At 48.3% G+C, this 12,125-nt stretch overlaps 1 protein-coding gene across 3 annotated transcripts in view; it reads left to right on the top strand.

Moving 5' to 3' along the window:
* Window positions 1-1,287: 1,287 nt before the first annotated feature.
* The window catches only part of LOC106575099 (ephrin-A4), a 68,845-nt gene continuing 58,007 nt past the window's right edge, over window positions 1,288-12,125 (top strand). The window contains exon 1 of one of the 3 annotated variants that reach the window (XM_045698801.1): window positions 1,288-2,000. In XM_045698801.1, the coding sequence (XP_045554757.1) occupies window positions 1,879-2,000 (122 nt within the window). In that variant the 5' untranslated portion in view covers window positions 1,288-1,878. The remainder of the gene's footprint in view (window positions 2,001-12,125) is intronic. The other 2 variants (XM_045698800.1, XM_045698803.1) reach the window with 2 other exon arrangements.

The following is a 12,125-nucleotide window of genomic DNA, read 5'->3' as shown; positions in this document are numbered from 1 at the left end:
AACATAGTGTGAGCCAATCCTCCATCTCCATGGCCATCCTCTGTCATCCTCTCTCAGCCCCTCCATCTCCACGGCCAGCCTCTATCATCCTCTCTCAGCCCCTCAGACATTGGTCAGCCCCTCCATCTCCACGGCCATCCTCTGTCATCCTCTCTCAGCCCCTCAGACATTGGTCAGCCCCTCCATCTCCACGGCCATCCTCTGTCATCCTCTCTCAGCCCCTCAGACATTGGTCAGCCCCTCCATCTCCACGGCCATCCTCTGTCATCCTCTCTCAGCCCCTCAGACATTGGTCAGCCCCTCCATCTCCACGGCCATCCTCTGTCATCCTCTCTCAGCCCCTCAGACATTGGTCAGCCCCTCCATCTCCTCTTGACAGGCTCGTTGACTCCGCCCTCTCATCTGGATAGCACACCACACCCCCTTAGGTGCACGTGAAAAGAGCGTGGATTGGTCTGTGTTGACACATGGTTCTGTGTGACTAATTTAGTAGTCAGAATGGGTCACTATTTAATTAAATATCTCCATTTGTAGCGTACTATAAAATAATTCAACGTGGGGATTGAACATGATCATAATAAACTATTTTTAAAGGCCAAAACGGCCATCTGAAAACATTTTTGGCCCGTTCTGGCAATCATAATTTACATAGTCTTTCTGGGGATGACCTGGGCCCATATCCATAAAGCATCTCAGAGTAGGAGTGCTGATCTAAGATCAGTTTGAACTTTTAGTTATATGGACAGATCCTAGATCAGCACTTCTACTCTGAGTTACTTTGTGGATAGGGGCACAGTGTTTTTGGCACCGCTAGGTTGGTAAGCAGTAGCCAACCAGCAGAGCTCATGACTTCCTGCTCCAGACAGGACATGGGGGCCTGGGGTAGACCCCACCTATGCCAACTTAAGTACTGTAAGTCTTTTGGCAGGAATGCCTAGATGGCATAGGTCTATTCGTTTTCTTTCATATTGTTCTTTGTTTTATCAGTCTTTTTTTCTAAATATTTTGGCAACCATAATTTTGTACCACCTATATTTTAATAAACTTCCGCATAATTTTGCACTTTCTTTGCCTTCTGCTGTCCATACTCTTAAGGGAAGACGAGGAGAGGAAGAAACGTATTTGATGCACCACACCCTCAGCTCACACAAGTCGGCGCAGCTCACACCTCTAGAAAACTATGGAATGTTGACACCGCCCATGCGCTGCACTGATTGGTTTAAAGTTTCCTGGGTCCCTCCCTCGCCCGTGGCCCTCTGGCCCCGTGCTCCTCCCAACCCAACCCAACCCAAATCACAGCGCACCGCTCCAGACAGGACCTCTGGCCCCGTGCTCCTCCCAACCCAACCCAACCCAAATCACAGCGCACCGCTCCAGACAGGACCCACTGACACCTATCAACTGATTTCAACTCGAATTTGGAAAACGCTGCGATTTTAACCTAACATAGTTCAGCAGCTGATTATCAACAACTTGCAAGTTAACTTTAGGCATATACTCGGTAAGTTAGTCTACTTTTAAAAGTGTTTTTACATAAGGAAATAAGTTGTGCTGCACCAGCAAAAAGGAGGCTATCCTTTTCAGTATCAGTCAGCAACTTTACCAAACTATCTGACTTTCTTGTGTTCAACTTTCGAGGGGTCTCTCAATCGTTTGACTATTCACCATGCAGCAACGGTTTCCACATAGGATGTCCCCCGAAAGGAAGGTATTCTGGTGAATTAGTTTGAACGGGAGTATTGCGTCAATAAAGGTGATTCTACTCTGCGTTAACCGGGGACACTAGTCTACCTGTCACCGAATTCTTTCAACCAACCACTCCCACCCCGGTCCCCTCGTGCACTCTCCGTGGGTCGCCTGCCTCGCCCGCTAACCGTGATGGCGTGCGGTTGGAGTCCGGGAGCTGTCACGGTTTGGAGAACTACCGTTTTCCTGCTCAACATCGCGTGCACAGCGTCGGCCAAGAGACACGTCGTCTACTGGAACTCCACCAACTCTAGGTGAGCTAAGTGTTTATAGAACAACCATGGAAATCCTCCCCGCTGCTCTGAAGCTGGAGGGAATAGTTTAGGGATTGTTCATTTGGTAGAGTTTATGCATTGCTCATTTGGAACAAGTCCATGAACTTCACTTTCCCATTATCTCACGTTTCTGCATGAGTAGCCCACGTCCTTTTGCATTAGCCTACTGCACAGACAGGACAACGCCATAGTATTTATGCATATTAGTCCACTTTGAGTGAACTTGTAGCACATTGAGATTGGGCAACGTTCAACCTCCAACCCAGTGGTGCCCTAACTGAGCTGTGTGATAGGTCTCAATACAGGACTCAGGAATTCTCCTTCCTACATTCATGTCAAACATCCAACCCTGCTTTTACCTGTATTGACATGCTCACCTGCACGGTTATGCAAGAACTAACCTTTTAAAGGGTGATGGCTGCCCATGCAGGTCAACAGGCATGAGTAAAGTTGTGTTGACAGCTTCTGCAACCCACCCACATTACCCAGTCCTTTACTAATGCATAACCCACGCTAGTCTTCATCATACCCTGGTGAGGACAGCTTGGCTGTTCAAACATTGGTAATAAATGATTGCATCTGAGCTCCTAGTGGGCAGCGCTTTTTCTTTTTAAAGAGACTTTACAGACGTATTCTTCCCTCCTTCCTTCCTTCCTTCATTGAGGTAATCATTACTGTTCTGACATGACTGCATTAGTGTTAGTTCTGTAGTGGAAACCCTTGCTTTCACTTGTCTAGCCATGTTGTGGTAGTGATTTATATGTAGGAAGCATTCAAACACGGCCCTAGATACTTAACTATTCTGCTGACAGGCGTGTTTGACTCCAAACCCCTGCCATGTGTAAGTGTTTAGTTGGTAATGGGAGCTTGCTGTGTGGTTTTGTAGTGTGTGTGTGTGTGTGTGTGTGTGTGTGTGTGTGTGTGTGTGTGTGTGTGTGTGTGTGTGTGTGTGTGTGTGTGTGTGTGTGTGTAATGAGTTGATTGGGGTCATTAGTCAGCCAGAGAGAGGTTCACCTGCAGATCCAGGTGTTACCAAACAGCTAATTGAAGACTAGAGCTGTGGAAGCTGAACCACCTCAGGGTTTCCCATAGCTTACTAACCAACTGTCCTGCCAGCCAGGTAGGTAGGGGCCCCAGCAACATACTGGGGCCCCTACCCCTGTGTTCATCAATCACTGATCTGATTGGCCTGAAAGGGATACTTCAGAATGTTTACAATGTATAATGTATCTGTGTCCAGTATTAAGGAGGCTGGAGGTAGTTTCACGAGCCAACGCTGAAATTAACGCCAGTTAGCAATTGCGCTAGTTATCAACTTGATTCAAAGTGCACGTGGAGATATAAACATGGTATCCAGGAGTTCATGTGACTCTGGGGAAGTAGATAAAGGGCCTCATTAGGCTTGGGCGGTATACCGTGTATACTGGGGTATTTGGAAATAGTTTTTCAATACATTTTAATATGTGTAGCTAATTGAAGTAAATACCTGCAGTCAACATGTGCAATATGTTAGGAGATAAAGCAGATTGCTTTCTTCATTTCACCGTTCTTCATTATTTTCCATTATAAAGCTTACCGTAGTTCCCCAACACAGTTGAGCCAGTCAGGTGTTTGTTTTGCTTAAAGTTAATCTAGCATTTTACCGTAAAGTAGGCTAGCGGAGAAAAGCAGCTAAGTGTGATTTCTGTCTGCTGATAAAGGCCTGTTTGTGAAGTCTCATCCGAGTGGAGGAGTGCAACTGATGCTGAGCAGAAATAAGAATCATTTCAGATATGCGTTCATAAAATGCTGCCAGATATTATTTTATGCGTTTTATCTTGTTGTTGTTGTGAAAAACGCAGAAAAACGCAACCCCTAAGTTTAACTTGCTAGTTATCTAGGTAAGTGGCTGAATTAAGGAGGAGACGGGGCATCATTCACTTGTAAATGTCCAAACTCACCAAAAATGATATTTGGTAGCGCCTACCAATATATGTATATCCTTATGAGCTGGATTGCCTGTCTTTGCATATATTTAGCTAACAGCTTCCATGGAAATGAGCTATTACTTGTGCTAATTTTGTCAGTATTCTGGCAATAGACGCCCAATGGGCTTTTTCATGTACTTAGCCGGTAATAGCGTAAATCCCTGGATGAGAGAAGGACGCAATGACGTTATGAAAATCTGAATAGAGCCCAACCCTAGGCCTCATTGCCAAAATCCCAAAGTATCCCTTTAACTGAACCCAAATATTTTAACTTAGATGACAGTTCCAAATGTTATAAAATGCCTACTTCCTCCCTTCCCTGAGGAAATCTGACCTGCACGTATGTGATTGGATGACTGAATGAATGGTTGCCATCCAACTGTTTTCACCAATTAAATATAAATTCCTCAAGGAATGAAGGAAGAGTTTTATAACTATTTGGAACGGGGACCTGGAATTGTGAACAACTTAAAATTGCTGGGAAACACCGCTGCACCTCTCTCTCTCTCTCTCTCTCTCTCTCTCTCTCTCTCTCTCTCTCAGGGGAAGCTAGAAGGGTCACACTCTGTGGCAAGGAAAACACTTTCTGCTGCACCACCACCCAATCAGAAATCTATCAGTGTGTCTGTGATACTGCACCCAGGACAGGGTCCCCAGGGGCCTGTGTGTGTGTGTGTGTGTGTGTGTGTGTTGTTGCTCTCATGCCCACTCTCCTGCACCTCCCTCTTCTCCCTGCCCTCTTCTTTCCCTCCCTCTCCTCTCCCTCCCTCTTCTCTCCCCTGCCCTCTCCTCTCCCTCCCTCTTCTCTCCCCTGCCCTCTCCTCTCCCTCCCTCTTCTCTCCCCTGCCCTCTCCTCTCCCTCCCTCTTCTCTCCCCTGCCCTCTCCTCTCCCTCCCTCTTCTCTCCCCTGCCGTCTCCCTCCTCCTTCTCTCCCCTGCCCTCTCCCTCCTCCTTCTCTCCCCTGCCCTCTCCCTCCTCCTTCTCTCCCCTGCCCTCTCCCTCCTCCTTCTCTCCCCTGCCCTCTCCCTCCTCCTTCTCTCCCCTGCCCTCTCCCTCCTCCTTCTCTCCCCTCTCCTCTCCCTCCTCCTTCTCTCCCCTGCCCTCTCCTCTCCCTCCTCTTCTCTCCCCTGCCCTCTCCTCTCCCTCCTCCTTCTCTCCCCTGCCCTCTCCGCTCACTCTGTCCAGAGGAGGATATTGGCTGTGTGATTAGTTTAGGTTCAGCCATTTTCCCTGAGCTGCTGTTGAGAAGCTATAGGGCGTCCCAAGGCCCATAAACCTGGCCAAGCGACCACTGCCTCCCTCTACCTCCGTCTCTGCAATATACCACACCACAGTGCTCTCTTAACCACATATCTAGGATCAGCTCACCCTCCCCAAACCCGATCCTTAACCATTAAGGCTGAACAACAAAACTGACCTGATATCAGTGTCTAGTGGCGTCATCCTACTGCAGTGAGGGTCTAGTGGAGGACCGAGAGGGGCGACAGCTGACATTTAACCTTAACACCAGGCTCCTACAGTCACAACACACAGCAGGCTGCTGTTAATAGAGATGATTTAGGGCCCTGGCTTGTCACCTTTTCCCATCGAAATCAGGATTTATACTTTTAATGAAGTAGAAGCAGTGATGTGTGAACAGGGGTTTATAAAGTCAGCCATCTAGTTAAAATGGCTGGAACAAAGACTATAGCCTGGCTGCTGTAATTTATTACTGCTGCACAATTAGCTAGCAGACTCTTCGCTAGCACTTTATAAAACATTCATTAATATGTATTAATAAACTAATATACATAGTATGTCTTATTAATAAATTAGTATTTTGACATTTATTAACAATTATAAACATGTATCATTTGAAACATTACACACATTTATATGCAATAAGAGTAATTGCTTAGTAATTGAACGTTATTAAAAAAGTGATTAAAGTTATTGAAGTGTATCTGGCTCTTGTCTAAATGAAAGATTTACAACAGGAGAGGTAGAAATGTACATTTGTTTTTATCGGTTTTGTTGTGGTTTTATATCCTGAATGATTGTTTTCTACATGAGCTGTCTCATTGACCAGGGCTCCACATTATTTATCTGTGGGCTACTTCCTGGTTTAAATAAAGGTGATATAAAACAACAGTTATAAACCAAATGTAATTTAGTGGTGAGTGTGTAGCTACAGTATGCAGCGTTCCTCCCAGTGTGTAGCAGGCTGGGGCTAGTTCTCTGCTGTGGATTTGGACTCCACTCATGGGGTTTGGTTTACCTTGAAGAATCTGTGGCTCCAAACTAGTTTACCACGTAGGTACCATGCATGTCTGTACATAGGCCTGGTCTCTACTCGTTCTGCCATTCTGGTTTTCATACTCCATATCTCTCTCTGTTTGGTTGGTCTGCTCCTTTATCCCCTGTTCTTGGTTCGTTCACCCTCTCCTCCTTTACACACGCTAACACCCTTCAGTCCTCCTCCTTTACCCACCCCTCTGTCCTCCAGAGAGGGGCGACAGCTGACATTTCAAACTAGTAGTGTATTTGTGGTTTGAAATTTCAGACTTGATTTTCCCTTCCCTTACGAAACATGTATCAACCCCTATGAAGATGTCCACTTAATTAGAATTCACATTTCCTGTTGTTGCAGGATTATTTTCCCTCAACAAGTTTGGACACTTACTGTATATGTAAGGAATAGCAGTCCAGCTCTCTCTCTCTGCAGTACAGATTACTATTTGTTTGTTTGTTTATTAAAAAAGCCTTTTATTCTTTTACAGCTCCTCTGTGTAATATTCATCATGTACCTGGGTTCATGTACTGTACTGTAGAGACTGAATGGAAAGCTGACAGTGTCTGTGTAATTGGGCCTAATCAGGGGAGTTATCTTCTCTAGGGCCAGTGGGACGATTTCGTCCCACCTACGTAACAGCCAGTGGAATCCTGTGGCGCGTTATTCAAATACCTTAGAAATGCTATTACTTCAATTTCTCAAACATATGACTATTTTACACCATTTTAAAGACAAGACTCTCGTTAATCTAACCACACTGTCCGATTTCAAAAAGGCTTTACAACGAAAGCAAAACATTAGATTATGTCAGCAGAGTACCCAGCCAGAAATAATCAGACACCCATTTTTCAAGCTAGCATATAATGTCACATAAACCCAAACCACAGCTAAATGCAGCACTAACCTTTGATGATCTTCATCAGATGACAATCTTAGGACATTATGTTATACAATACATGCATGTTTTGTTCATATTTATATCAAAAACCAGCTTTTTACATTAGCATGTGACGTTCAGAACTAGCATACCCCCCGCAAACTTCCGGTGAATTTACTAAATTACTCATGATAAACGTTCACAAAAAACATAACAATTATTTTAAGAATTATAGATACAGAACTCCTCTATGCACTCGCTATGTCCGATTTTAAAATAGCTTTTCGGTGAAAGCACATTTTGCAATATTCTAAGTAGATAGCCCGGCATCACAGGGCTAGCTATTTAGACACCCAGCAAGTTTAGCCCTCACCAAAGTCAGATTTACTATAAGAAAAATGTTATTACCTTTGCTGTTCTTCGTCAGAATGCACTCCCAGGACTTCTACTTCAATAACAAATGTTGGTTTGGTTCAAAATAATCCATAGTTATATCCAAATAGCGGCGTTTTGTTCGTGCGTTCAAGACACTATCCGAAAGGGTAAAGAAGGGTGACGCGCCCGACGCGTTTCGTGACAAAACATTTCTAAATATTCCATTACCGTACTTCGAAGCATGTCAACCGCTGTTTAAAATACATTTTTATGCCATTTTTCTCGTAAAAAAGCGATAATATTCCGACCGGGAAAGCGTGTTTACGTTCAAAAAGAGAGAAAATAAAAACATGGTGTCGCCTCGTGCACGCGCCTCAGTCTGATGGTCCTCTGATAGACCACTTACCAAAGGCGCTGTTTTTCAGCCAAGGGATGGAATTACATCATTCAGCTTTTTCCCGGGTTCTGAGAGCCTATGGGAGCCGTAGGAAGTGTCACGTTACAGCAAAGATCCTACGTTTTCAATAAACAGAGCCAAGAAGCCCAAGGAATGGTCAGAGAGGGCACTTCCTGTACAGAATCTTCTCAGGTTTTTGCCTGCCATATGAGTTCTGTTATACTCACAGACACCATTCAAACAGTTTTAGAAACTTTAGGGTGTTTTCTATCCAAAGCCAATAATTATATGCATATTCTAGTTTCTGGGCAGTAGTAATAACCAGATTAAATCGGGTACGTTTTTTATCCGGCCGTGTAAATACTGCCCCCTAGCCCTAACAGGTTATGATTGCACCAGTAGACTTGTTTCTCTCTCTCCTGTGTGTCTTTCCTCTCTCTCCTGTGTGTGTCTTTCCTCTCTCTCCTGTGTGCGTCTCTCTCCTGTGTGCGTCTCTCTCCTCTCTCTCCTGTGTGCGTCTCTCTCCTCTCTCTCCTGTGTGTCTCCTCTCTCTCTCCTGTGTGCGTCTCCTCTCTCTCTCCTGTGTGCGTCTCTCTCCTCTCTCTCCTGTGTGTGTCTTTCCTCTCTCTCCTGTGTGCGTCTCTCTCCTCTCTCTCTCCTGTGTGCGTCTCTCTCCTGTGTGCGTCTCTCTCCTCTCTCTCCTGTGTGTCTCCTCTCTCTCTCCTGTGTGCGTCTCTCTCCTCTCTCTCCTGTGTGTCTCCTCTCTCTCTCCTGTGTGTCTCGTCTCTCTCTCCTGTGTGCGTCTCCTCTCTCTCTCCTGTGTGTGTCTCCTCTCTCTCTCCTGTGTGTGTCTCCTCTCTCTCTCCTGTGTGTGTCTCTCTCCTCTCTCTCCTGTGTGTGTCTCCTCTCTCTCTCCTGTGTGTGTCTCTCTCCTCTCTCTCTCCTGTGTGCGTCTCTCTCCTCTCTCTCTCCTGTGTGCGTCTCTCTCCTCTCTCTCTCCTGTGTGCGTCTCTCTTCTCTCTCTCCTGTGTGCGTCTCCTCTCTCTCCTGTGTGCGTCTCCTCTCTCTCTCCTGTGTGCGTCTCTCTCCTCTCTCTCTCCTGTGTGCGTCTCTCTCCTCTCTCTCTCCTGTGTGCGTCTCTCTCCTCTCTCTCTCCTGTGTGCGTCTCTCTCTCTCTCTCTCCTGTGTGGCTCTCTCCTCTCTCTCCTGTGTGCGTCTCTCTCCTCTCTCTCCTGTGTGCGTCTCTCTCCTCTCTCTCCTGTGTGCGTCTCTCTCCTCTCTCTTCTGTGTGCGTCTCTCTCCTCTCTCTCCTGTGTGCGTCTCTCTCCTCTCTCTCCTGTGTGCGTCTCCACTCTCTCTCCTGTGTGCGTCTCCACTCTCTCTCCTGTGTGCGTCTCCACTCTCTCTCCTGTGTGCGTCTCCACTCTCTCTCCTGTGTGTGTCTCTCTCCTCTCTCTCCTGTGTGTGTCTCCTCTCTCTCTCCTGTGTGTGTCTCTCTCCTCTCTCTCCTGTGTGTCTCTCTCCTCTCTCTCCTGTGTGTGTCTCCTCTCTCTCTCCTGTGTGCGTGTCTCTCCTCTCTCTCCTGTGTGTGTCTCCTCTCTCTCTCCTGTGTGTGTCTCTCTCCTCTCTCTCCTTTGTGCGTCTCTCTCCTCTCTCTCCTGTGTGTCTCCTCTCTCTCTCCTGTGTGTGTCTCTCTCCTCTCTCTCCTGTGTGTGTCTCCTCTCTCTCTCCTGTGTGTCTCCTCTCTCTCTCCTGTGTGCGTCTCTCTCCTCTCTCTCTCCTGTGTGTGTCTCTCTCCTCTCTCTCCTGTGTGCGTCTCTCTCCTCTCTCTCCTGTGTGTGTCTCTCCTTTCTCTCCTGTGTGTGTCTCTCCTCTCTCTCCTGTGTGCGTCTCTCTCCTCTCTCTCCTGTGTGCGTCTCTCTCCTCTCTCTCCTGTGTGTCTCTCTCCTCTCTCTCCTGTGTGTGTCTCTCTCCTCTCTCTCCTGTGTGTGTCTCTCTCCTCTCTCTCCTGTGTGCGTCTCTCTCCTCTCTCTCTCCTGTGTGCGTCTCTCTCCTCTCTCTCCTGTGTGTGTCTCTCTCCTCTCTCTCTCCCCTGTGTGTGTGTGTGTCTCCTCTCTCTCTCCTGTGTGTGTGTGTGTGTGTGTGTGTGTGTGTGTCTCCTCTCTCTCCTGTGTGCGTCTCTCTCCTCTCTCTCCTGTGTGCATCTCTCTCCTCTCTCTCTCCTGTGTGTGCGTCTCTCTCCTCTCTCTCTCCTGTGTGTGCGTCTCCTCTCTCTCTCCTGTGTGTGCGTCTCCTCTCTCTCTCCTGTGTGCGTCTCCTCTCTCTCTCCTGTGTGTCTCCTCTCTCTCTCCTGTGTGCGTCTCCTCTCTCTCTCCTGTGTGTGCGTCTCTCTCCTCTCTCTCTCCTGTGTGTGTCTCCTCTCTCTCTCCTGTGTGTGTCTCCTCTCTCTCTCCTGTGTGTGTCTCCTCTCTCTCTCCTGTGTGCGTCTCTCTCCTCTCTCTCTCCTGTGTGTGTCTCTCTCCTCTCTCTCCTGTGTGTGTGTCTCTCTCCTCTCTCTCCTGTGTGCGTCTCTCTCCTCTCTCTCCTGTGTGTCTCCTCTCTCTCTCCTGTGTGCGTCTCTCTCCTCTCTCTCCTGTGTGCATCTCTCTCCTCTCTCTCTCCTGTGTGTGCGTCTCTCTCTCTCTCTCTCCTGTGTGTGCGTCTCTCTCTCTCTCCTGTGTGTGCGTCTCCTCTCTCTCTCTCCTGTGCGTCTCCTCTCTCTCTCCTGTGTGCGTCTCCTCTCTCTCTCCTGTGTGTCTCCTCTCTCTCTCCTGTGTGCGTCTCCTCTCTCTCTCCTGTGTGCGTCTCTCTCTCTCTCCTGTGTGGTCTCCTCTCTCTCTCCTGTGTGTGTCTCCTCTCTCTCTCCTGTGTGTGTCTCCTCTCTCTCTCCTGTGTGCGTCTCTCTCCTCTCTCTCTCCTGTGTGTGTCTCTCTCCTCTCTCTCCTGTGTGTGTGTCTCTCTCCTCTCTCTCCTGTGTGCGTCTCTCTCCTCTCTCTCCTGTGTGTCTCCTCTCTCTCTCCTGTGTGTGTCTCTCTCCTCTCTCTCCTGTGTGTGTCTCTCTCCTCTCTCTCCTGTGTGCGTCTCTCTCCTCTCTCTCCTGTGTGTGTCTCCTCTCTCTCTCCTGTGTGCGTCTCTCTCCTCTCTCTCCTGTGTGTCTCCTCTCTTTCTCCTGTGTGCGTCTCTCTCCTCTCTCTCCCCTGTGTGTGTGTGTGTCTCCTCTCTCTCTCCTGTGTGTGTGTGTGTGTGTCTCCTCTCTCTCCTGTGTGCGTCTCTCTCCTCTCTCCTGTGTGTGTCTCCTCTCTCTCCTGTGTGCGTCTCTCTCCTCTCTCTCCTGTGTGCGTCTCTCTCTCTCTCTCCTGTGTGCGTCTCTCTCCTCTCTCTCCTGTGTGCGTCTCTCTCCTCTCTCTCTCCTGTGTGTGCGTCTCTCTCCTCTCTCTCTCCTGTGTGTGCGTCTCCTCTCTCTCTCCTGTGTGTGTGTGTGTGTGTGTGTCTCCTCTCTCTCTCCTGTGTGCGTCTCCTCTCTCTCCTGTGTGTGTCTCCTCTCTCTCTCCTGTGTGCGTCTCTCTCCTCTCTCCTGTGTGTGTCTCCTCTCTCTCCTGTGTGCGTCTCTCTCCTCTCTCTCCTGTGTGCGTCTCTCTCCTCTCTCTCCTGTGTGCGTCTCTCTCCTCTCTCTCTCCTGTGTGTGCGTCTCTCTCTCTCTCTCTCCTGTGTGTGCGTCTCTCTCCTCTCTCTCTCCTGTGTGTGTGTGTGTGTGTCTCCTCTCTCTCTCCTGTGTGCGTCTCCTCTCTCTCCTGTGTGCGTCTCCTCTCTCTCTCCTGTGTGCGTCTCCTCTCTCTCTCTCCTGTGTGCGTCTCCTCTCTCTCTCCTGTGTGCGTCTCCTCTCTCTCTCCTGTGTGCGTCTCCTCTCTCTCTCCTGTGTGCGTCTCCTCTCTCTCTCCTGTGTGCGTCTCCTCTCTCTCTCCTGTGTGTGTCTCCTCTCTCTCTCCTGTGTGCGTCTCCTCTCTCTCTCCTGTGTGCGTCTCTCTCTCTCTCCTGTGTGTGTGTGTCTCTCCTCTCTCTCTCCTGTGTGTGTCTCCTCTCTCTCTCCTGTGTGTGTCTCCTCTCTCTCTCCTGTGTGCGTCTCCTCTCTCTCTCCTGTGTGTGTGTGTCTCTCCTCTCTCTCTCTCCTGTGTGTGTG

This window comes from Salmo salar, chromosome ssa02 (genome assembly GCF_905237065.1).
Source record: "Salmo salar chromosome ssa02, Ssal_v3.1, whole genome shotgun sequence".
In the NCBI taxonomy this organism is placed as follows: domain Eukaryota; kingdom Metazoa; phylum Chordata; class Actinopteri; order Salmoniformes; family Salmonidae; genus Salmo; species Salmo salar.
The sequence above is the reverse complement of the archived record's forward strand: the minus strand, read 5'-3'. Positions and strand labels throughout refer to the sequence as shown.